The sequence below is a fragment of the Melozone crissalis genome, unplaced genomic scaffold (genome assembly GCF_028551555.1).
Source record: "Melozone crissalis strain CALT ecotype California unplaced genomic scaffold, PUWL_Pcris_2 ptg000006l_1, whole genome shotgun sequence".
NCBI classification, from domain to species: domain Eukaryota; kingdom Metazoa; phylum Chordata; class Aves; order Passeriformes; family Passerellidae; genus Melozone; species Melozone crissalis.
This window is the reverse complement of record NW_026535784.1, coordinates 1,660,967-1,684,586: the sequence shown is the minus strand read 5'-3', so window position 1 is coordinate 1,684,586 and position 23,620 is coordinate 1,660,967. Positions and strand designations below refer to the sequence as shown.

At 45.1% G+C, this 23,620-nt stretch overlaps 1 protein-coding gene across 1 annotated transcript in view; it reads left to right on the top strand.

The window, feature by feature from the left end:
• ATRN (attractin) overlaps nt 1–23,620 on the top strand; it is a 151,594-nt gene that overhangs the window by 14,944 nt on the left and 113,030 nt on the right. The window contains exon 2 of the mRNA XM_054292950.1: nt 21,581–21,664. Coding sequence (XP_054148925.1) covers nt 21,581–21,664 — 84 coding nt within the window. The remainder of the gene's footprint in view (nt 1–21,580; nt 21,665–23,620) is intronic.

Sequence of the window (23,620 nt, the reverse complement as noted above, 5' to 3'; positions counted from 1 at the left end):
TTATGATGAGGGTGGTGAGGTGGCACAGGTTGCCTAGAGAAGCTGTGGCTCCCCCATCTCTGGAAGTGTCCAAGATCAGGTTGGATGGAGCTTGGAGCACCCTGGGCTAGTGGAAGGTGTCCCTGCCCATGGTGGGGGTTTGGAATTGCATGGGCTTTAAGGTCCCTTCCAACCCACACCATTTCATGATTCTGTTGTGAGAGAGAAAATGATGTTTTGCTTCAGCCATAGGAATGTATACTTTATGTCATGTAGACAAAGATGTAGCTAGCACCTGACTCAGCTGCCATGTTTATATTAATAAATAGTCTTGCTTCAGTGACTTTGTTCTCTTTCAACTTTATTGGTGAGTGGGTGTTTCTCACAATTTGGGGAATTGTCTGGGAAACTTGACCTCTGGTTATTCAGAGCAGGACAACGGGAAGAGGGGAAGGCACACGCTGCTGATTCTAGCAGCCCCTGACATGGACATGGTGTATCTTCTTATGAAATGATGTTTGGATTCCCTTATCTGGGAAGGGAGGAAAGGCTGCCAGTTCCTGGAACAAATGGCCTGTTGCTCAAAAATGATTTGCAGGCCATAATGCTCTCTTTTGCAGATCTTAGAAGAAAGGGGTTGTTGTCCCAAACATCAGCCCTGGACATTTACATACATCAGGTAAAACTGGGAGATTGGATGTTGGTAAAATTTTGGAAACTTGACACTGACATGGGAAGATCCATTTCCAATACACTTGGTAATTGGGACAGCAGTGCACACTACAGAGGGAGAGTGGGCACCTGCAGTCTGAATGAAAGGACCAGTGGAGTCACCTCCCAGGGACTGGACTGTAAAACAAGGAAGTAACCCTCTAAAATTAACCTTCAAAAGACAATCTGTCCCAGAAATGAATAATTTAAATTTTATTGCCTGGATTATAATTTTAGTCCTAGTAAACCCTGTTTTAGCTGACTGTTGCATTAGATGCCATAGAACCTGGAAAGTTGCTGGAGAAAATTAATGGGGCTTCACCCATCATCTCTGGCTCAGTATGGTATCCTGTTCTGATAAACCTACAAAATGTCAGGAAAGGATCCCTGGTGGAGCACAAACCTACTGGATTGTCCAAAATTTAGGAACATAGGCTCAAACATCGGAAAGCTTGCCTATGTGCCAGTACAGAAATGGAGCACACTGTGGGATTCTCAGTCCTTGGATAACCTATTTGGGAAAACCTAATGGAGGAAGATGGGCTTCTATTATGTGCCTTTGCTGGATTATTGCTTATGCCTTGTCTTATTCCCTGTTTTATCAGGTTAATTGCTAGTGTAGTAGAAGAAATGCAGGTGATCAGAATGCCAGTGAACCCAAACCTAGCAGCTGCTAGTCAAAGAGCAGGAGCCCAGAAGATCATGGTCCCAAGGAGGCGAGATCAGAACAGAGTGAAACCAGAAGACGACCTACATCTTATTTTACACAAGCTAGAGTAAAGCTATGCACCTCAGCAGGAAACAAAGACCTAAAATTTTGGAATAAGCCTAGCTCAGCACAAACAGGAGTTTGCCAAATCACAGGTCTGGAGTGTAACTGTTACGTGTCAATAGAACCTTTTTGCAAACAGGGCCCATCCCACACCGGCCAGACAGATAACCAAACCAAGGGCCTCAGCAAAAAGTGATAAATGAAAAGGAGGTGGATTGTGGGGGGTAAAATAGTGTTTTGCTTCAGCCATAAGAATGTATAGTTATTGTCACGTAGGCAAAGATGTAGCTGGCACAAGGCTAGGGCTCGGGAGGGAGCATGGCAGCGAGGAAAAGGGGAGTCAAGTGATGTTTGTTAAACCAGGTGAGGGTGGAGGAGCTGTTGGTTTGAGTGCAGTAGGGGCTGAAAGAATGGAAGTTCCTGAGTACCCAGGCAGTGGGAGAGGGTACAGGGACACCCCCGGGTGGGGAAGGGCATAAAGGTTTGTACATTTTAGGGGGAGGTGTGCCTCCTCAGTGAGATGCACCTGCCACAGGTGCCGTGTTTATATTGATAAGTAGTTTTGCTTCAGTCACTTTGTTCTCTTTCAGCTTTATTGGTGAGTTTCTCACACTGTGAAATAAAGGGAGAGGGTTGGAACTGGAACCTGATGTAGTATTTTCATTCATGGAAAAGTGAAAAGATGTGCACTTCTTATATCACTGATGATGCCACTGTGCAGCCTGGGTGCAGAGATCACACCATCATCTGGGCAGAGCAGGGGGAAATGGAGTGACAGAACAGGGCTGAGGTGGCTTTCCACTCACAGGGATTTACAGAAGAAGCCTCTCAAGATGGAATTACATTAAAAAAAAAGACCCAGAAACAGTAATTGGTTCTTTGAATGGTTGTTACTTGTCAGCATGATGCATTTGGGAAGACAAAGGAAAAAGGCAGAGAGGAAAAGGAGGAAAACTGATACTATGGTTCAAAGCCCTGATATGAATATCTTCTGGATAATACCATCACTCTCTAATCAGTTGGTTTCTTTATAATCATGTGTTTGTGAAGAGGATTTTTCTGGTTTTTGTTTTTAGGTGCTCTGGCAGTCATTTCTCTTTAAGTTTTTTATGTCTGTTGATCAGCAAATGCTCTTGGCCTGCAGCTGTTTCTTACCAGTCTAAGAACCGGGTGGTGTTCATTCCACAGTGCTTCATGGTGCTACACTGAAATTACTGTTTCAATTACTGAAGGTAATTTTTAAATGGAACTAGTCCTCATGTTTAATCCGGAGATGTTGATGATTCAGTCCAGCACCAGTCATTCCATGATTCTCTGCATCTCTCCCTCTACAGCCCAGTGACATCTACTCAGATTTGGAACTGGAAGTCAGTAATTGTAGAACATTTTGTCATGCCATCTTCCCTTTAAAAACCTATTAAGTTGTTTTAAAAATATTTTTTATTATTTTTTGTTACATGTTGCTCTCCAGTTCATTGGGAGCAGGTGGATACTTTATTTCCTAACAGTCACCCTCTCAGCTTTTTCTCAAATGGAAAAAATACTTTTATATTAAAATTTAACTAGACATATAAAGGCTTGTCACACTCTTAATATAGAACAGCAGCCTCAAATGGAATAAATTAGAGCAAAACAATGTGCATATGTTACCACTTCTCATGGAGAGCTGCTGACAGCAGAGCAGGCTGGGGGTGTCTCCCCCTCTGCTTTCTGTCTGGAGCTGAAGTTCACCCCAGACCCACTGGTTGAGAAATCCTGACAACCATGACTCTTTGTGAGTCTCACAAGGCCTTGAAGGTGTTCTTCTATATATTAAATTAACTTGCAGGAAGTAATTTTTTTTTCTCCATTCTTTACAATGTTGTAGTGTTTGTTTTTTCTTTGGTGTTTTTTTTTTTTTTTTAAGCACAGGGTTTTATGTTTCCAGCTTTCTGCTGTAAATTCTGTTCTCCCAGCTTAGTTGCCTTGTGTGATGTGTAGTCACTGTTCATGTGATGAAGTTTGTGCTTAGAGGATTGAAACACTAATTTCAACCACTGGATTCAGATAAAGCCTCACGTGGAACATTGTATTTTTGGTGTGGAAGGGTGGAACCTGTACAGAAGTGAGGTTAAAGTTTTGTGAAATGTCAGTAAGGCATGTTTGCAAATTACTGGTTTTTCCTCCCCTACATTTATTTAGATAATTGATTTTTGATTTGTTTTTAGGGTTAAAAAGTGGTTGTTTTCAATGCAGTGCTGAAGTGATACTGTTAGTAACCTTGCAAAAGTTTTGCATTAACATTTAATTTTCATGTGATGCTTCACTACACGGAGTCTTTCATAGAATCCTCCTCTTGCCAATGCCTCTGTGTTAGGGCATTGTGGGAATGTGACTGGGACAGGCAGGATGCAAAGTGCTCTGCCGCAAATTAGTGGCTGGGTGAGGTTGTTTGTCTGGCAGAGCAGCCTGTGCTTATTGACAAGTCACAGCACTGCTCATGTAGAAATAATTTTGTCTCCAGAGAAAAGAGGATGGAGAATCCTGGGGAAGTATCTGCTTTTGGGTTCAGTGCTTGGCAATGAGCACTGGCATTGGAGGATCACAGGCAAGAGACAGCTCAGACCAAACTCCAAATAAATGCATCAGCCATGGCTTTTGCCCATGAGGGAATTCCGTATTGATCATTATGGAACCAACAGTGACACCGTGAAATCCTGTGTCTCACTGAGATAGCAAATGTGTCATGCAAATAATAACTACATTTATTTGAGTTCCAAAGCAGCAGCAAATTTAGTATGAACTGTGCAAGACTCCTGTTTCCCTCTGATGTTTAAGGGGTTGGTGTAAAAGGTCCTGAGGGTGAGTTTAATAATTGTCTTTGCCTGTAAAGCCCTGTTGGCTTTCAAGAGTTTCCTGTGTTTGCTCTCATGAAACACATTCGGACTCAGCCTTAAAGCTGTTGCCCCCACATAGAAAATGATTACTTTAGTTAAACATTGAAATTAGCGGTCCAAATCTTTAAAATGAGCATTCAGTATTTATCAGTTCTTGCCTTTTCTGTCCCTGAAATACCAGACAGTTATTTAGGGAGAGGGGGAAACAAACAAACAAAAAAACCCAAAACAGAAAAACCACAAACAAACAAAAAAATCATGTGATTTATGGTGGAGTTGATGGCAAAGATCTAAATGTTGCTTGTCCTCTTTGCTTTGGAGGGTTTGGGTCAGGGTTAGCTGAGCTGATTCCAACAGGTATTAGCTCAGTCTTGGCCCAGTTTTATTTTATTTTACTGGTGGTCTGGATGAGGGAATCGAGTGCACCCTTAGCACGTTTGCAGATGACAAGAAACTGTGGAAATGTCAGTCTGCTGGAGGGCAGGAGGCTCTGCAAAGGGGTCAGGGCAGCTGGACTGATGGGCTGAGACCCCCGAGCTGAGGGTCAGTAAGGCAGGGTGCTGAGTCCTGCTCTGGATGCAGCAAACTCACAGAGAATCCAGGTGACAGAGGGGCTGGGAAAGGCCCCGGGGGTGCTGTGACAGCTGCTGGACATGAGCCCAGGTGTACAGGGGGCTGATGGCACCTGGTCTGTGGCAGCACGGCCAGGGCAGTGCCCATCCCTGTGCTGGCACTGCTGGGGCAGCTCTGGAGAGCCCTGGAGGGGCTGGAGTGTGGCCAGGGCAGGAACAGAGCTGCCTGGGAAGGGGCTGCACAATCCCTGAGGGAGCTGGGAAGGGGCTGCACAATCCCTGAGGGAGCTGGGCAGGGGCTGCACAATCCCTGAGGGAGCTGGGAAGGGGCTGCAGAATCCCTGAGGGAGCTGGGCAGGGGCTCAGCCTGGAGCAAAGGAGGCTTGGGGGGGGCCCTTGTGGCTCTGCACAGCTCCTGCCAGGAGGGCACAGCCGGGGGGATCGGGCTCTGCTCCAGGGAACAGGGACAGGAGCAGAGGGAATGGCCTCAGGCTGGGCCAGGGCAGGCTCAGCTTGGACACCAGCAGGAATTCCTTCCTGGAAAGGGAGCTCAGGCCTTGGCAGCGGCTGCCCTGGGAGGTGGTGGAGCCTCCACGGTCCCTGGAGGTGCCCCAGGAAGGCCTGGATGCGGCACTCGGTGCTCTGGGCTGTTGGACGATGTGGGGGTGTCACAGGTTGGACTGGGTGATTCTGGAGGGCTTCTCCTACCCCAATGATTCTGATTCTGTTGCTCCTCTTGCTCCTTTCACTGGGGCAGTGCTGGTGTTGTATCTGTGCCAGCTGCTGCTTTCTCACCTGTAATATTTAACTAATGGGGAGCAGTAAAGGGGCTTTAATTTTACAGCTCAGTTTTAAATCGACTAATTTCCTGGGAAATGCCATTTCATGGTTTGGGAATTGCCATGTGCTTTAAACTCTGCTTGTTAACCTTGCTGAGATGAGAAACTCACCCCTAAGTGAAGAGCTCTGCAGCTGTAGCAGCTAACCAAGAGCTGCTTCCACTCTTTCTAAACTACGGATTGTAATTAGTGGAACTGTTTGACTCTGAGCCAGTTTGAACAGCCTGTCTTAATCTAAATAAAACTCAAATGCTTTCAGCAAGTATTGCCTCCCTTTTCCCCTATCAGCCTTTAATAAATAAATTAAATAATGAGATGCAAAAAGCTCAGAATAGTACTGCAGAGCTCTTGGCAGGCAGGAAAGCAGCCATTGCCACGGGTGGGATGAAGGGGAAAACCAAGTTGGGTCCCCAACCTGCCCTTCCTTGTCCCTACTACTGTGACAGCTCACCTTCTTCGCAGAGCTCATCTCTCTCCTGAGAGCTGGGCACCACTTTTCCATCTGCTTTGGCAATCCTGTTTCGTTTTTGAGGTTTCAGCTCTGTGTGTTCAGGTGTAACAGGGGTTTACAGTACCTGGGCTATGGGAACCTCACCTGGTCAAGCACTCCTGGTCCAGGTACTTGGGATCCTCAGTGTGGCTCTGTAATTGGATGTGGGAGTTTTAAAATTTCCTAGGAAACTTTGTGCAGACATATTTTAAATTATTTTTGTCATGAAACCATGAATTTTTATTTGTACATTTGCATAGATAATTTTAGCATAAGAACAAAATGGTTCCTGAAAGCTGTTGTCCAGTGCCTGGTACCTTTGGATTTTTCATATGTCTAAGAGGAATTTACCTCTTTGTTTGCTTCACTTCTTGTGCTATAAATTATCTCTGACAGATTAATTTGAAACACAGGAGATGAGAGGAAGTACTGACCTTATGATGCATTGATGCATCTGTGGTTAGGTCTAAGAAACATTCAGCTTTTTTCCTCCTTTGACGTGAAGTTTGGTATTTATTGTGTTAAATATCTGAAACGAGGGCTGACCCCAAGATTGCCCTTGGTTTTGTACCTCTGCTACATGTGTGTGTGTGTTCCTCAGCCCCACAGCAGGGCAAGAGTTGCTTTGGGCCTGGAACAAAGATATATCCAGGAGGAAAAGAGCCTGGTGGATACCCAGGTCATATCAGCACCTTGGAGTGCTTCTGAGCGTGGGCAGCACAGCCCATGGGCTGTTGGAGCGCGCTGCAGGGCAGCACTCCCTCTCTGTGACGTGACTCATGGGTTCCTGCTCTGCAGGGCTCCACTCAAGTGCTTCTCCTAGTGCTCCATCATAGGGTACAGTGAAGTGGCATTTCTTTGTTTGAGCAACTTTGAGGCAAAAATGAATTTTTCCTTACAGGTTTAAGGGTGTGGACTGGGGGTGGTCAATGTTTCTCTTATAAATAATGTCTTAAGGCATCTTGGTTGTGAACAGAGATAATGAAGTGAAAATGTAAGAAGCTAAATGGGAAAGTGGAATGAGGCAAAACCTTTTCCTTTCCTGTTTTTCTTAATAAACTAAGGCAAGCACAGCAGTATTTTGTGCACAATTCCTTGTTAGTGCAAACAGACTTTTAGAATCATGGAATAGCTTGGGTTGGAAGTTACCTGAAAGTCCCTTGCATATTATTCCATTCCACTGCCATTAGTGGGAACTCCTTCCACTGTCCCAGGCTGCTCCAAGCCCCATCTAGCCTGGCCTTGAACACTGCCAGGGATCCAGGGGCAGCCACTGCTTCTCTGGGCAACCTGTGCTAGGGCCTCATCTTTCCTGTAGAGAATAATTTCTTCATAATCGAATTTAAACCCTCCTTCATCTTAGTGCCATTTCCTATGGACATTGCCAGAGTGAGGAAAGATTGGTGGTGACTGAATCCTAAATAAGAAGTTGGGACTTCAGAGTTGTTTAGTAGAGAGGTGGCCTGTCAGTCATGTTCAGCTTGGTGAAGTGAGGGGTTATTTCAAAACTTTGCATAACTAGTGTTGAGCCACTGTCTTTGTTTTTGTTGTCGCAAATCTGTTGCGAGCAGATGGAATTTCATTTTTTCCCCGCTACCGTCCCAGAATAACTCCTTTCAAAGTCATTTTGGAGGCAATAGGAGAGATGCATATGGCTGGGCTAGGGATGCAAGCAATGATTTTTACAGCTACACCTTTCCTCAGGGAGTTCGCTGCTGGCTGGGTCGGATGTCCACAATTGCGATATTTTTTTGATTGGCCTATTTGTTTGTTGCATTTGTTGTTTTCTGTTCTTGATTTTTTTGAAGGAAGGGTTTCTTTGTAGTGATTATCAAGAGATCTGCATGTCAGACACTGCCTTAGTAGAAGAGAAGATAGTGCCCTGATCTTTCCCCCACCGTGCAGGAACATCTGTCTCTGCAGCTGAGGAGTCGGGAGGCTGCGGTGTGACCTTCCCTGAACCAAGAGTGATTCACAGACAAACACTCCAGAGCTACTTATCCTAGAAAGAAATGCTAACAGGGCTTGGATTATGAAGATACTGTAGTGAGACTGTTGCTAAGGCAGCATTGACACAAACCACAAATTCTGTGTAATGTGTCAATGAGTGCATTGTTTCTATATTTTCAAAGTTTGTTCCAAAAATAAAATGGTTGCACATTGTCTTTGCTAGATTAAAGTGTGTTTAAAAAGTCATAGAATCACAGGATGTTTTAGGTTGGAAAAGTCCTTAAAAAAGCCCATCCCATTCCACCCCTGCCATGGGCAGGGACACCTGCTATCCCAGGTTGCTCCCAGCCCCATCCAGTCTGTCCTTGGGCACTGCCAGGGATCCAGGGGCAGCCACAGCTACTCTGGGCACCCTGTGCCAGGGCCTGCCCACCCTCACAGGGAACAATTCCTCATTCCCAAGATCCCATCCAGCCCTGCCCTCCGGCAGTGGGAGCCATTCCCTGGCTCCTGTCCCTGCAGGCCTTGTCCCCAGTCCCTCTGCAGCTCTCCTGGAGCCCCTGCAGGCCCTGCCAGGGGCTCTGAGCTCTGCCTGGAGCCTTCCCTTCTCCAGGGGAACATTCCAGCTCTCCCAGCCCGTTTTATTTTGCAGAAGGATTTATTTTTTTTCCAAAACCAACTTTTTTGCTGTTTCTTCTGCCCTACTAAGGAATCAAGACTTGGTGTTTTAATAGCCAAGAATATCTCTTGGTGGGTTAGGAAATACCTAATCTGGATTGTAAAATTTATTGTGCAGATGCATTTAATAAAGGCATAGCAGTCTGTAGTGCCTAAACCCACCCATTCTCTGAGGGATTTAGACTGGTCCCAGTGAGGCTGACAAACACACTCTGGCATATGAAATTCCCTCCAGCGTCTCACCTCCTGGGGTCTGGAGCTGTTGAGTTACTGGATGACTTTCACATTTGGTTTATTTGCTCAGGCTCTTAAATAAACACTAGGATGGTTTGAGCACCATGAGTTTATTTAATTCTTTCCAGGAGCTGGTGGAAAAGCTTAGGCTGGCTGGTGGAGTAATTTGTGTGGTTAAAGTGACCTGTGCCAGCAGTAGGAAGTTTTCATTGAAGGGATTAAGATGATTTAATCAAAGCTACATGAAGTCTGGCCTTTTCTCTCTGTGTTAAGCCAGGATTTTGGGTGCATGTATGAGTATAAAGTGCTGCAGGTGACTTCCCATCCCATAGGTGAGTGAGAACATGCAGCTGGACAAGTGCTTGGTATTCACATTTTTCTTATGTCTATATAGTCCTGCTTAAATTCAAGTCATCTGAATTATTCTTTATTTTTGAGTTTTGTTCTACGTAGCGAAGGGGGACTTCTCAAGGAAGCCAACTGTGTACACCTGTCTTCATTAGAGACTCCAAGTGTTTGGTATTTAGCTCCTTTTTTTTCTATGTTGTGTGAAATTGCTTACATTAATATGAGTAGTTTGGGGAAAATGCCACTTGTGCTTTTCTGCAAGGGGTTGCAAATCATCATTCTTTTTCTTACTGTGATAATGAATTTAGCACAACAATCTGTGGGAGTGAGAAACAGCTGGCTTGAACTGGAAAAGGAAAGGGAGAAGAAGTGATGAAGTGTTTGTGGAAGTGTTTACAATTCTGTACCATTATGTATGTGGAAATGAGAAGTTCCTGTAAAACTAAGAATTAGGAGACAGCTTTTTTGTTCCCGTTTTTCTTAATCCTGGATATTGGCAAACGTGAGTGTTGCTTTTTTGTGTTGTGAAGTTGGGAACTTATTTCCAATTGCTTCTGCAGGTGCTAAAAGATGGAATCCTGGAAGGATTTGGGTTAAAGGGACCTTAAAGTCATCTAGTTCCAAACCCCCTGCCATGGGCAGGGACCCTGTTCACTGTTCCAGGGTGCTCTGAGCCCCATCCAGTCTGGCCTTGGGCACTGCCAGGGATCCAGGGGCAGCCACAGCTGCTCTGGGCACCCTGTGCCAGGGCCTGCCCTCCCTCACAGGGAACAATTCCCAAATCCCAACATCCCATCCAGCCCTGCCCTCTGGCAGTGGGAGCCATTCCCTGGCTCCTGTCCCTCCATCCCTTGTCCCCAGTCCCTCTGCAGCTCTCCTGGAGCCCCTGCAGGCCCTGCCAGGGGCTCTGAGCTCTGCCTGGAGCCTTCCCTTCTCCAGGGGAACATTCCAGCTCTCCCAGCCCGTTTTATTTTGCAGAAGGATTTATTTTTTTTCCAAAACCAACTTTTTTGCTGTTTCTTCTGCCCTACTAAGGAATCAAGACTTGGTGTTTTAATAGCCAAGAATATCTCTTGGTGGGTTAGGAAATACCTAATCTGGATTGTAAAATTTATTGTGCAGATGCATTTAATAAAGGCATAGCAGTCTGTAGTGCCTAAACCCACCCATTCTCTGAGGGATTTAGACTGGTCCCAGTGAGGCTGACAAACACACTCTGGCATATGAAATTCCCTCCAGCGTCTCACCTCCTGGGGTCTGGAGCTGTTGAGTTACTGGATGACTTTCACATTTGGTTTATTTGCTCAGGCTCTTAAATAAACACTAGGATGGTTTGAGCACCATGAGTTTATTTAATTCTTTCCAGGAGCTGGTGGAAAAGCTTAGGCTGGCTGGTGGAGTAATTTGTGTGGTTAAAGTGACCTGTGCCAGCAGTAGGAAGTTTTCATTGAAGGGATTAAGATGATTTAATCAAAGCTACATGAAGTCTGGCCTTTTCTCTCTGTGTTAAGCCAGGATTTTGGGTGCATGTATGAGTATAAAGTGCTGCAGGTGACTTCCCATCCCATAGGTGAGTGAGAACATGCAGCTGGACAAGTGCTTGGTATTCACATTTTTCTTATGTCTATATAGTCCTGCTTAAATTCAAGTCATCTGAATTATTCTTTATTTTTGAGTTTTGTTCTACGTAGCGAAGGGGGACTTCTCAAGGAAGCCAACTGTGTACACCTGTCTTCATTAGAGACTCCAAGTGTTTGGTATTTAGCTCCTTTTTTTTCTATGTTGTGTGAAATTGCTTACATTAATATGAGTAGTTTGGGGAAAATGCCACTTGTGCTTTTCTGCAAGGGGTTGCAAATCATCATTCTTTTTCTTACTGTGATAATGAATTTAGCACAACAATCTGTGGGAGTGAGAAACAGCTGGCTTGAACTGGAAAAGGAAAGGGAGAAGAAGTGATGAAGTGTTTGTGGAAGTGTTTACAATTCTGTACCATTATGTATGTGGAAATGAGAAGTTCCTGTAAAACTAAGAATTAGGAGACAGCTTTTTTGTTCCCGTTTTTCTTAATCCTGGATATTGGCAAACGTGAGTGTTGCTTTTTTGTGTTGTGAAGTTGGGAACTTATTTCCAATTGCTTCTGCAGGTGCTAAAAGATGGAATCCTGGAAGGATTTGGGTTAAAGGGACCTTAAAGTCATCTAGTTCCAAACCCCCTGCCATGGGCAGGGACCCTGTTCACTGTTCCAGGGTGCTCTGAGCCCCATCCAGTCTGGCCTTGGGCACTGCCAGGGATCCAGGGGCAGCCACAGCTGCTCTGGGCACCCTGTGCCAGGGCCTGCCCTCCCTCACAGGGAACAATTCCCAAATCCCAACATCCCATCCAGCCCTGCCCTCTGGCAGTGGGAGCCATTCCCTGGCTCCTGTCCCTCCATCCCTTGTCCCCAGTCCCTCTGCAGCTCTCCTGGAGCCCCTGCAGGCCCTGCCAGGGGCTCTGTGCTCTGCCTGGAGCCTTCCCTTCTCCAGGGGAACATTCCCAGCTCTGCCAGCCTGGCTCCAGAGCAGAGGGGCTCCAGCCCTGCAGCAGCTCCGGGGCCTCCTCTGGGCTCTCTGCAGCAGCTCCACGTCCTCCTGCTGTTGGCCCCAGGGCTGGGGCAGCTCTGCAGGTGGGCTCTCACCTGAGGGAGGGGCACAAGGACAGTCCCCCCTCCCCTGCTGCCCATGCTGGCATCAGCCCAGGCACGGGGGGCTCTGGGCTGGGTCATGTCCAGCTCCCACCCAGCAGCACGCCCAGGTCCTTCTCCCCAGGGCTGCTCTCCAGCCCTTCCCCCACCCATCCTGTGCTTGTGCTCTGCCTTGCTCCAGCCCCATGCAGGACCTTGCACTTGGCCGTGTTGGACCTCATGAGTTTTGCACTGTCCCAGCTCTCCAGCCTGTCCAGGTCCCAGCGGGTGCCATTCCATCTCTCAGCTGTGTCACCTTCAGCACTCAGCGTGGTGTCAGCGGCTGTTGGTGGGAGGGAACAGAGCTGCAATCTCGGCTGGGCTCTGGAGCCAGCGCTGGCACTGACCTGGGCTCTGCCCTCTGAGCCAGTGATCACAGTCCTGCTTGAGGGCCTGTCCTAAACCCCCCAGGTGGGTGTGCTGAGGGACTGGTATAATAGAGAGGGCCTGTGGATCAAGGGATTTTGTCTGGGAGCAGTTTCACTGAAATGAAGTGGAAAACAGAATAATCTAAATAGATTTTAGGAGATTGGAGTGATAAATTGTTCATTTATTTTATTATTGGTGCTCTGTGAACTTCTCCTCCCCTCAATGAAAGTCTTCTCTGCCCCCTCCTTCAAGACAAATATTTACATGCCTTTCATTCTTTACAGTAATACAAGTGAGTAGAAGGACATTTGTGGGACAGGTAGAATATCCTTGTATCATATAAACATACAGACTTTTTTTTCTGAGGGACCACACTTCCCTTGTTTGCTCAGGTTTAATATTTTATGCTTAAAAGGCTCCTTTTCTGTTGTATTATTTTTACTACTTGTGGGATCTTAGAGAACATCTTCCTTATTAGTTAATCAAGGTGTCATTAAATTATGATATTGGCTGAGAATTTGTTTCATTAATGAATACAGTATTTTCATTATCAATTTCCTGATCTTTGCATGTTCTTATGTTGTTTTTTCAGCCAATGTGCTTCTTTAAAAAGTCAAGAGGATTTGTCATTCTACAGGTTCACAAATGCCCCTCTGGATTTCAGGATGTACTATGACTATTTCAGGGATCTATTTCTGAGGATCTGTGTCAAAACCTGGTTTTGAGGCCCGAACCAAACAGAAGTTAACAGCAATCTTTTTCCTAACTACTTTTATTTTTTTAGGGCTCAGTTCTCCCAGCAGGTAACACTGCTGCTTAGTAGCTTAAAATTTTTGAATGTCAGGAAGGAAATAAAAGGAATTATTTCTATCCCTGTTAGGAAAGTGGGTCAGGCTGTGATGTTTATTTATAGATTGTCTCAATATTTTCACTTCTGTTGCAAGACTGACTGCTCTTTGGCTTGTGCTTTTCTGTAAGTGCGACTACCAAGTTCTGAACTCTGCGTTTGGCCTAAAAATCAGCAGTGATGGAAGGTGGCAAGTTTGGAGCTAAACCAGAGTCTGAATGGACTTACTGAGAGTTCAATGGATTATTTTGGGGTTTAGTGTTTAGGAAGAATAAGGCAGCAGTTTCATATACAGCACTGGAAAACAGAAGGGATTGCTGCTACTGCTTTTACATTTCTCATAGAAAATTGCATTTGTCTGAGGAAGTGCAGGAGGATGATGGTCCTCTGCTCCACAGGGATGGCCTGAAACTGCACTTGCTCCGGTTCCTACTGCCCTGAAGGTTAAGTCAGCTGCTTAACCTCTTTTTGTTCACAGTACAGCACATGTTCTGCCAATGAATGCTTTTCCTGGTCTTAAATGTAGGCCTGACAACTTGAAAGCTTATCAAAGTGAAGGGCTCTCCAGCTGGAGGAGAAGATTGATGTCTGTCAATTCTGAGCACGTGGGCTTTAAAGAGTTTGAATGATGAGGCTTTATTTACAAGGGTCACAGGCGTGCTGTACTGCAGCTTACAGTACAGCACACCTGTACAGGTGCTTGAGATCCATTGAATAATTGAATATTTCTAATTTTGGGCAAGGGATGAAAATTCATCTTACAGACCTTGTGTGCATGAGCCTTTGATGATTCTCTTTGACCATTGCAATAATGTGGCTTCTTTGTCCTTTTGTCTGGCAGGCGGTCAAGTTTTGCAGTCAGACATTTGCAAGGGCTCCTGCCCCAACGTTTTAGGGAGTCATGTGCCAGGGAAAGAGAGGGATTGATATTTAGGTACACAGTTTGTGCTAATTGGGAGTGGGGTGAGCCCTATCCCCAATGGGTGCAGCTGTGAGAAGCAGGTGAGCAGCACTGACAGCCATGGGGTGCCCAGGTGAGCAGCACTGACAGCACTGAGCCATGGGGTGCCCAGGTGTGCTGGACAGCCACAGAGGGAGCAGAGGGCACACAGGTGTGATGTGTGAACATGAGGGGATGAAAGGCTGGGCTGGAGAACCCAAGGGGCAGATACCTGAAGCCTTCTGAAGTGTCGTGGTGTTACTGTGTATGGGGTGAAGCTTTCTGATGTGGTATGGTGATCCTCTGTGTATTGTGGCTGTCTCAACTGTGCACTATGCTGTGACATTGATATATTCTTTTCCTGCTATAGTGAGATGGTTTATGATGTGTGAGATGCATTTGCTTTCATTGTGGTCTGTTGTCTCCTCCTGCCTGGTGTAAGACAACTCCCTACCACAAACCCCAGGAGCATTTTGGGACCACCAGGGAAGGATGAGACTCCCATTTTTCTGGGCATTACAGACACTTTCAGCTAAATTATCCTTATTTCTAAGAACTAGGCCAAGATCCAGTAAGTGGATTTGGGAACAGATGGGGAAAGCAGAATGCAACTGTTGGGCTAGATTAGTAGACAGCTGTTGCAGTGTCCACCATCGGCATGGCTGGTGCCTCAGGTACAAGTGGTGGGTATGGATGGCCTTCAAGGGGACCTCATGAATTGGCCTTTTGTCATGGTAATATTTCTGCATAAAATACAGACACTGGGGAAGGTGTTCAAAGAAATCAGAGTGCCAAGACTGGAGTTCTTGCAGTGTGAAAGCAGAGATCAAAGATAATATAGAGATAATAGAACAATGGCACAGAAAAATGTCCTGGCAAACAGCACAAAACGTGCTGCTTGTGTGAAGAATGCATTCCTTCAGTATGATAATAATAATAATAATAATAACAACAACAACAACAACAACAATAATATCGTTTATTCTTTGTTTTACCTGGTAAGTTTGAATGAGGGAAAAATCTGTAATGAAGGTACACAGTAATGTTGACATTTGCAGTGCAGCTTGGCTGGTTGGTTCAGCAGAGGTGAAGTTGTGGTTATACAGTGAATAAATGCTGCTCTGTGGTCTCTGAGATGAGGCTGGGAATAAAGAAATTGGAGAATATGAAAGGACCTGAATTTGGGGTATTTTCAGTTTGAATGTAAAACTTAAAGGCACAAACAAGAGTGGAGCTCCAGCGTGTTTCTGGTGTGACAAACGCAGTAGGAGCACAAGGCAGCCTCTATAAATGATGGTTTTGAAGCAGTGGGGAAGTGCTGGTGTTGTTTGGGATCCAGCCCAGTTCTGTGGTTTGGTTTTGGTTTTTTTTTTTTAATGCTTCTGATGTGGGGAAATGGAGTTGGAGGAGGGAAATCAGCTTTTCCTTCATCGTTTCTGTTGTCTTAGTCTTGAGGTGAGGTAATTTGAATAATTGTTACAATTCAAATTGTTTTAAAAAATTATGTATTTAGGATAAAAATCTTTACTGTAAGGAAAATCTTTACTGTGAGGGTGGGCAGGCCCTGGCACAGGTGCCCAGAGCAGCTGTGGCTGCCCCTGGATCCCTGGCAGTGTCCCAGGCCAGGTTGGACATTGGGGCTTGGAGCACCCTGGGACAGTGGAAGAGGGGTGGAATGAGATGAACTTTAGGGTCTGTCCCAACCTAAAACATTTGGTTTTCCATGATTATGCTACAGTAGTGACTTTTACATGAGTTTGGTCATCTTTAGGACTGTAATCTCAGGAGACTGTGTATGTGGAAGAGAGAGGAGGAGAGAATTCTCTGAGCACCTGGAGTAGTTGATTGTCTTTGTTTGAGGTAGCTGTTGCTGCATAGGGAAAATCCTTATCAAAGTGGATTTTGCAGTAATGTCATTACCTTCATCTGTGAGACCTGGCCTGTAATTAATTACATCTTCCTAGCTTTACCTGTGGTGTGGAACTCAGGTGGCAGAAGAAGGGATTTAGTTGTTCTTCATTAGAAATGAATGAAATAGTTGTGTGGATTGTTTATCTGCTTCTCTCATCCCTAGTGTGCCTGATCACTATTCCATGCCTATAAATTAAAGCATTTGCTTATAATAAATGTCCTTTAATCTCAGTGCTTTTGGTGAGAACATGGACAAAGTCATATTATTAATCAATTTAGGATAGAAAGTGTTCCTGTAAGAGGCTGTAACAGCCCTTTCTTTGTGCCTTCAACTCCAAATATACCCAAACCAGTGACTTCTAATTGTGAAATGCTTGAGCACTTGGGAAGGAGGAGGAAGAAAGGAGGAAAATTCATTGCTTGCATCTCTCTCTAGATTTAACAACTATTAGGATGGACAAGGGGCTTTTGGATTTGTTTGGTGGTTTTGGTTGGTTATTTAGATTTTTCTGGTTCTGTTTGGTTGGTTTGGTTTGGTTTTTTGTTTGGTTTTTAATTATTTGGTTGGAGTTTTTATTAGTGAAAAGGCTGTGAAATTTCTCCAGACACAAGATGCTGATGAGTCTTCACTGTCAGTGTCACTACAGTCTAATTGAAAGTAATACAAACCCATTTTGAGATCCAGTGATGACACTTGGAGGTTAAATTTTAATGTGTTTTATAAACCAAACCAGCCTGCTTACCTTTTCTGGAGAGTAATGAAGGAAGGCCAAACTGCATTTTTTCTTTATTAATACTTCTGATGAAAACAAATATATTCAAAACCCTGTTGCCAGTATATAATGTACCTTTAATGTCACAATGCTTTGAAGTAAGTGCTGCAAAGTTATTTAATCCTAAATTCTAAGGTACTTCTTGTGAGTTTTTATACTCACTAGCAACAGGCTTGCTTTAGATTTATTAGACAGTAATTAGTCAACAGCTTTGAGGCTTTGCTGTGTTGCACAGTTTCTGCCCACAGAGGAATTTTTTCAGTGCATACTAATTTGTATTTGAAAAATATATGCTGCTACTATTACTCACATTAATATTAAAGAACCTTCGGATTTTTCTGGTGATTTCCAATATCAGATCTGGCTGTTTACCCAGGAGATACCATTGATTGCTGCCTGATTTTCTTGTGTTGGTTTTCTGCTTTTCAGGGGCTCCCAGAATGAGTGGGGAGCAATTAAATGTGCAGAATACTTTTGCATAAAGTATTTCTTTTTGAAGTTCTTTCTTGTTAAATCTTCATCCTTGTCATTGCTTCCCTTTTGCCTTTTCCTTAAAAAAAGCTCAAATAGGCAGCACTCAAGGCTGGAGCTCTTTGAATATGTATGCTGAAGGTTCTTCTCCCTTACTCTCTTCTTTCGCTTTGGTTCGTGTATATGGCAGTCCACTTGGAAATCAGTGAAAAATTTAGTGTACACAACACTGTTGTGAACAGTGAAGTTTGAAACAAGCCTTAAGCGTTGTGTGTATATGAATATACACATGTATTTATGCAGTACAGTTATGTATGGTTTTAATCTGAGTTTTGTGAATAGATCCTTGCATCTTTGCAGTTGTTTTTTCTACCCTGGAGGTTTTAAAGTTGATGTTGTAGTTTAGAGCCTTGTAAGTATTGTAGTGCAGGACTTGACTGTTTTCCTAGGGTGTAGCAGCTGCTCCTTGCAGAGCAGATGTAATGTTCAGCTACAGGGAAGCACTTCCTGTGTGGCAGCCAGACCTTTCACCAAGTTATCAAAGACCAAGTGGTATTTGATTGCTTTCCGTATTTTCTGGTGTCTGATTTCTGCATCTGAGTCATAAAATTACCGTAGAATCACAGGATTGTTGGGGTAGGAAAAGCCCTCTAAGGCCAGTTGTTCCCCAGCACAGCCAAGGCCACCACTGCCCCATGTCCCCAGGTGCCACATCCACAGGGCTGTGAAAACCCCCCAGACATAGGGACTCCACCCTGCCCTGGGCAGCTGTGCCAGGGCTGGGCAGCCCTTTCCATGAGCAGTTTCCCCACTGTCCACCCAGACCCTCCCCTGAGGCCATTCCCTCTGCTCCTGTCCCTGTTCCCTGGAGCAGAGCCCGACCCCCCCGGCTGTGCCCCCCTGGCAGGAGCTGTGCAGAGCCACAAGGGCCCCCTGAGCCTCCTTTGCTCCAGGCTGAGCCCCTGCCCAGCTCCCTCAGGGATTGTGCAGCCCCTTCCCAGGCAGCTCTGTTCCTGCCCTGGCCATGCTCCAGCCCCTCCAGAGCTGCCCCAGAGGTGGCAGCCCACCCAGAGGTGCCCTGGCAGTGCCAGCACAGGGACACTGTGGCACTGCCCTGGCCGTGCTGCCGCCGCAGAGCTGGCACAGCCCAGGGGCCCCCAGTTGCCCCTTGCCCAGCTGGGCTCGTGCCCAGCCGCTGTCACAGCAGCCCCAGGGCCTTTCCCAGCCCTCTGGCCCAGCTTGGAGCTGCAGGGCTTGCTGTGAGCCAGCAGCAGGGCCCTAACCCTCACCCCACATCACAAACATGGCCAAAGCTTTCTGGGCCCAGAGGCCTTGGAGCCTGGTTGTGATGGTGACACAGTTTACGTGGGGTAGGAGCCTTCTATGAGAGCGGCCTGATGATGCATGTCAGGAGAGCTTCCCACATCCAAGTCCCTCATTCCTGCGGTGTTCTTCCTTCTGGAGTTTCTCCCGTGCTCCCTTCCCAAGGCTCTGCTCACAGACCGAGCCAGAGGCCGGTGGGACATGTGGGACCTGTGCCAGCCATCCCAACCCCAGCCCCATGCCTCTGTGGCACAGGCAGCACGGAGCATGGGGAACAGGGCCTGTTTGCTTTGTACTGCAGCCTGGAGATCAGTTCATCTTTCTGTCTTGAATGGAAAGATGAAATTCTAATTTCAGTTTGCTTTTGTGCTGAAGATTTATTTCTGTCTGGAAGAGTGCTTATAGAAGAACATGGATGCTACTGCCTGCTCTAGCCAGGCAGTGCAGGCTATTTATTTTCCTTTCAGACATGTCAACTCTGATTGATTATAGATTTTAATAGATTTTTATTAATGGATTTTAATAATAGATTATAGATTTTTAATATCCCTCATTTGTCCATAATGGCAGGAAGTTTAGTAAGCAGTCTGAGAAACTTACAGATAATAGGGGATCAAAGAAGTTTGACTTATATTTTTAAAACTAAGTCCAGTGTTTTGCTGAAAGTTCATTGAATTACATGGCTGTTGAAATGCTCTCTTTTTTTCTCTCCTGAGATACGACATGCCTGGGGCTACAGTACTAACAGAATTATTTTATTTTATTTTTTATATCACTCTTGGTAGCATTTCTGTGGTGAATGAATTAGTAACTGCTTCCAGATAAAATTGTTGCAGGAGTTCTATGAGCAGAGGTTCCCTGAGAGCTTGCCACATGGCATGAGATTGTTTATAGCTTGAGAGACTTCCTCAGGTTTTCAGAATCTCTGCTGTTGGATGCAGGCAAAGTTCTATCAGTGTTAATACTGTTTGATTCATGGCTTTTACATGGATATTATATTCAGAAGGATGATTTTTTTTAGACAAAAAAACTAGATGTTACTGCCTCCAACTTGGAAGTTTCATTTGGTTTTGTGAATTCCTGGTTGGTGGATAAGTAGTTTGAATTTTCTAGGATGTTGAAATTTTAAAAGAAATATAAATCACAGAATCGTGGAATGGTTTGTGTTGGAAGGGATCATAAATCCCACCCAGTGCCACCCCTGCCATGGCAGGGACACCTCCCACTGTCCCAGGTTGCTCCCAGCCCCAGTGTCCAGCCTGGCCTGGGACACTGCCAGGGATCCAGAGGTAGCCCCAGCTGCTCTGGGCACCTGTGCCAGGGCCTGCCCACCCTGCCAGGGAACAATTCCTTCCCAATATCCAGCCTAAATCTATACCTTCTGTATGTGTATTTTTTTAAAATCTAATCTCGGTTTACACTGACATCTGTGTCTCCATAGAGGGCCCAGATGCTTTTTGTGCTTCCAAAAATCTCAGCTTTTTCTTCACTTGCTTGAATGTCCATTTTCTGCAGAACTTCAGTGATTGGCTTTTTAAAATCTTCAGCTCAATTTCTCAGGTTGAAAAGTACTGTAATAAATTCATTTAGAGACAGAGGAAGGTGGTTTTCAAAAACCTGTGAGTTTTGCCTTTTTAATTTGAATCAGAGATCAACCTTAAAAATGCTTGATGGAAAAGAATTTGGAAAATAATTTTTGACTCAGCCCACATTTTTAAATGTGTTAAAAAGTGAGATGTTAGCATTAACAGATCACTGGGGAAAGGCACAGAAAAGGTTCCAAGATACCGGTTTGAGGAATTTCTGGTCTTGCTTTCCTCTCTTTTTGCCAAGTTTAAATTTAGAGTGTTTTTGTTTCAGAGCTGTGTTGTAAGTAGGACAGTTGAATTTTGCCAGAGGGCTGTGATTTGCTCCAGCAGTGTGCCGACCATGGAGTTTATAACTGGCCTAGGAAGGAATCCTGGTTTGGGTGCCAGTGTGTGCTCTACCAGAACGTGGTGTTTGGGCACCTTCAGGTGCTGCTGCCTTCTGCTGCCATCCTTCCCTGTCATTTATTTTCAGCAGTTTCTGCAATACTCATCTGGAATATTTTGACTAATTCATATGAGACAGGAATGCATATCCCAGTGGTTTTCTTTTGCTGGAGTAGAATTTGCACTGTGCAGCATTTGCAGATGTTGATAACAGTACAGAATCACAGAATGGTTGGGGTGGAAGGGACCTTAAAGCCCATCTCATTCCACCCCATCCATGGGCAAGGACACCTTCCACTATCCCAGGGTGCTCCAAGCCCAGTCCAGCCTGGGATCAGGGGGTTGGGGGATCCAACTATCAATCCAACTCGCCATCCAGGAGCTTGTCAAGGAGTTTGTGGAGAGTCAAATACAGAATGAGTGAGAGGTTGCACCATGGCCTTCATCTGAACCACATGCAATGGTACAGTTTGTGTCAATAAATAGTTTAGGAATAATTTTAGCTTCTGTTGGGGAATTCTTTGTGCTGGTTAAGTGGTATATCCATACATACAAGTTTGGAACCATGGCATCAATATGATAGAGAAACCATCACTCTTGAAGTGAAACAATCATCAGAAGGCCTGCACAGAGAGTTCAACAGGAGACTCCCAGCTGGCTTTTGTCGTGCTGTAGTTGGTTTGTTTATAGTGGCTCTTAAGTAAATAATAATCTAATGATGGATCTTCAGAACTTAGAGAATCCTTTCTGAATGTTTAAAACCACTGGACACTAATGTTTGTCTTTGTGTTTTTGTTTGCAGACTCACTGAACCTTCAGGGTATGTCACAGATGGGCCTGGAAATTACAAATACAAGACAAAATGCACCTGGCTCATTGAAGGAAGGTGAGTGTTGGAAGCAGCTTGGAATTTTGTATTGCTTATTGGCACTTCTGGGTGAGTTTTATCTGCACTGAATATTGTTAAGTCTCACGATTCTTTCTGGCTATTCTAAAAGCTAAATTGGGCAACACTTAACTGGTCTTGGTAAATAAATTTTTGTGTAACTGAGCCCTCCAAACTGACTTCTGTTTAAGAGGTTTGTGTTGAAACAGCATGTGGTGAACAAAAATCAGTGCACTTTTGTAAATAATGAAGGATTATGAATTACTTAACTGAATCATTGTGGGCCATTCAGATGATGGGATTCACTGCACATGGGATTTTTCAGTAGTATGACAAACAAGAGAAAGCTCTGAAAGCTTTTATTCATGAAGAATCAGTTTCTGTAGTGATGAACTTCAGATGTTTCTTTACTCACTGAGCCATGAGGTCTTCAGAGGAACCACTGACCTTTTATTGCAAAGGTTTTCTAAACTGGGAGAAATCTCTCAGATCTCTCCCCTCACTTTGCTGCCCTTCTTGTATTTGATCCTTATATTGCTTGCAGCAATTTCTTGCGCAGGTTTTTAGGAGTAGCATATTTAATGTCTGTCCTCTGTCACCTGATTGATGGTGCAGCAGTTCAGACCATCTCACTTGTTGAAATATATTTTTGATAGAACCAAGCTGGTACCAGGACTGTGAGATCCATTTGTTTAGTCTCTAAAGCTTTTCCATGGTCAGATATAATGCTATGTGATAACATCCGTATGTTCAGTCACATTCCATGTTGTTCCCTGAATGTGCAGGTACAGAGGGCTGTGAATTGGCAGGAGTTGTGTGAGAGTGTGAACTTGCACTGCCTACTGCAAGCTGAGGCCTCTTAGCATCTTGGGGGATCAGAATTTGCTGCAGTCCCAGAGGGCACTTTTCCTTAGTCTTCTCCCTGTGATTAATGTATCTGTTGCTGACATGCACAGTGGGATAAGGCACCCTAAGCAAATCTGCCAGTGGATACCAGGCCATGTGCTGTGGGCAAGGTGCTGAAGGGAAGAAATGGCACCAAAGGGAGCCTCCAGGCAGAGCTCAGAGCCTCTGGCAGGGCCTGCAGGGGCTCCAGGAGAGCTGCAGAGGGACTGGGGACAAGGCCTGCAGGGACAGGACACAGGGAATGGCTCCCACTGCCGGAGGGCAGGGCTGGATGGGACGTTGGGATTTGGGAATTGTTCCCTGTGAGGGTGGGCAGGCCCTGGCACAGGGTGCCCAGAGCAGCTGGGGCTGCCCCTGGATCCCTGACAGTGCCCAAGGACAGACTGGATGGGGCTGGGACCAACCTGTCCATGGCAGGGGCTGGAACAAGATGGTTGTGAAGGTCCCTTCCAACCCAAACCACTCTATGGTCCTTTGTTCAAGAGGTCTGATGAGTTTGGAGAAATTATTCATTGTATCTGCTTCAGACATTTATTTGAGTTGAGGAAGTTTAATTCCTAAGCTCTAGAACCATCCAGAATGATAAAATTGGGAGGCAACCACTCACTATTAACTTTATAAGGAGCCCAGTTGTTTGAGGTGGTTAAGAGCAAAAGTTGGCTGCTCCAAGTGGCTACTTTGTTTAATTTGTGTAGGTAATAGGAAAACAGCTGCTGACCATTTGCAATTACAAATAATTAAAAAATGTTTCGCAAGAGCATTATTGCAGACAAACCAGCCTCAGCAATGCCAGCATAGTCAGCTTTAACCCTTATAACTTCTGTTTTTAAAAGATATTGTGACTCGTATTTTTATCAGAATGGAGGTGCTTGTTATGAGTCCTCAGTAATGTCACCAGAGCTGCTCCTCCAGCCTATAATTACTACTACTGAGAGGCTTCCTAGGGAACCACCACTTTATGGATTTTGAAGTGAGATCTTTCTTGCTGGAAAGACAGAAATGTTCCTCCCTGTTCCATAGCCAGGCATAGGTTGGAGTCCTTTTCCTGCC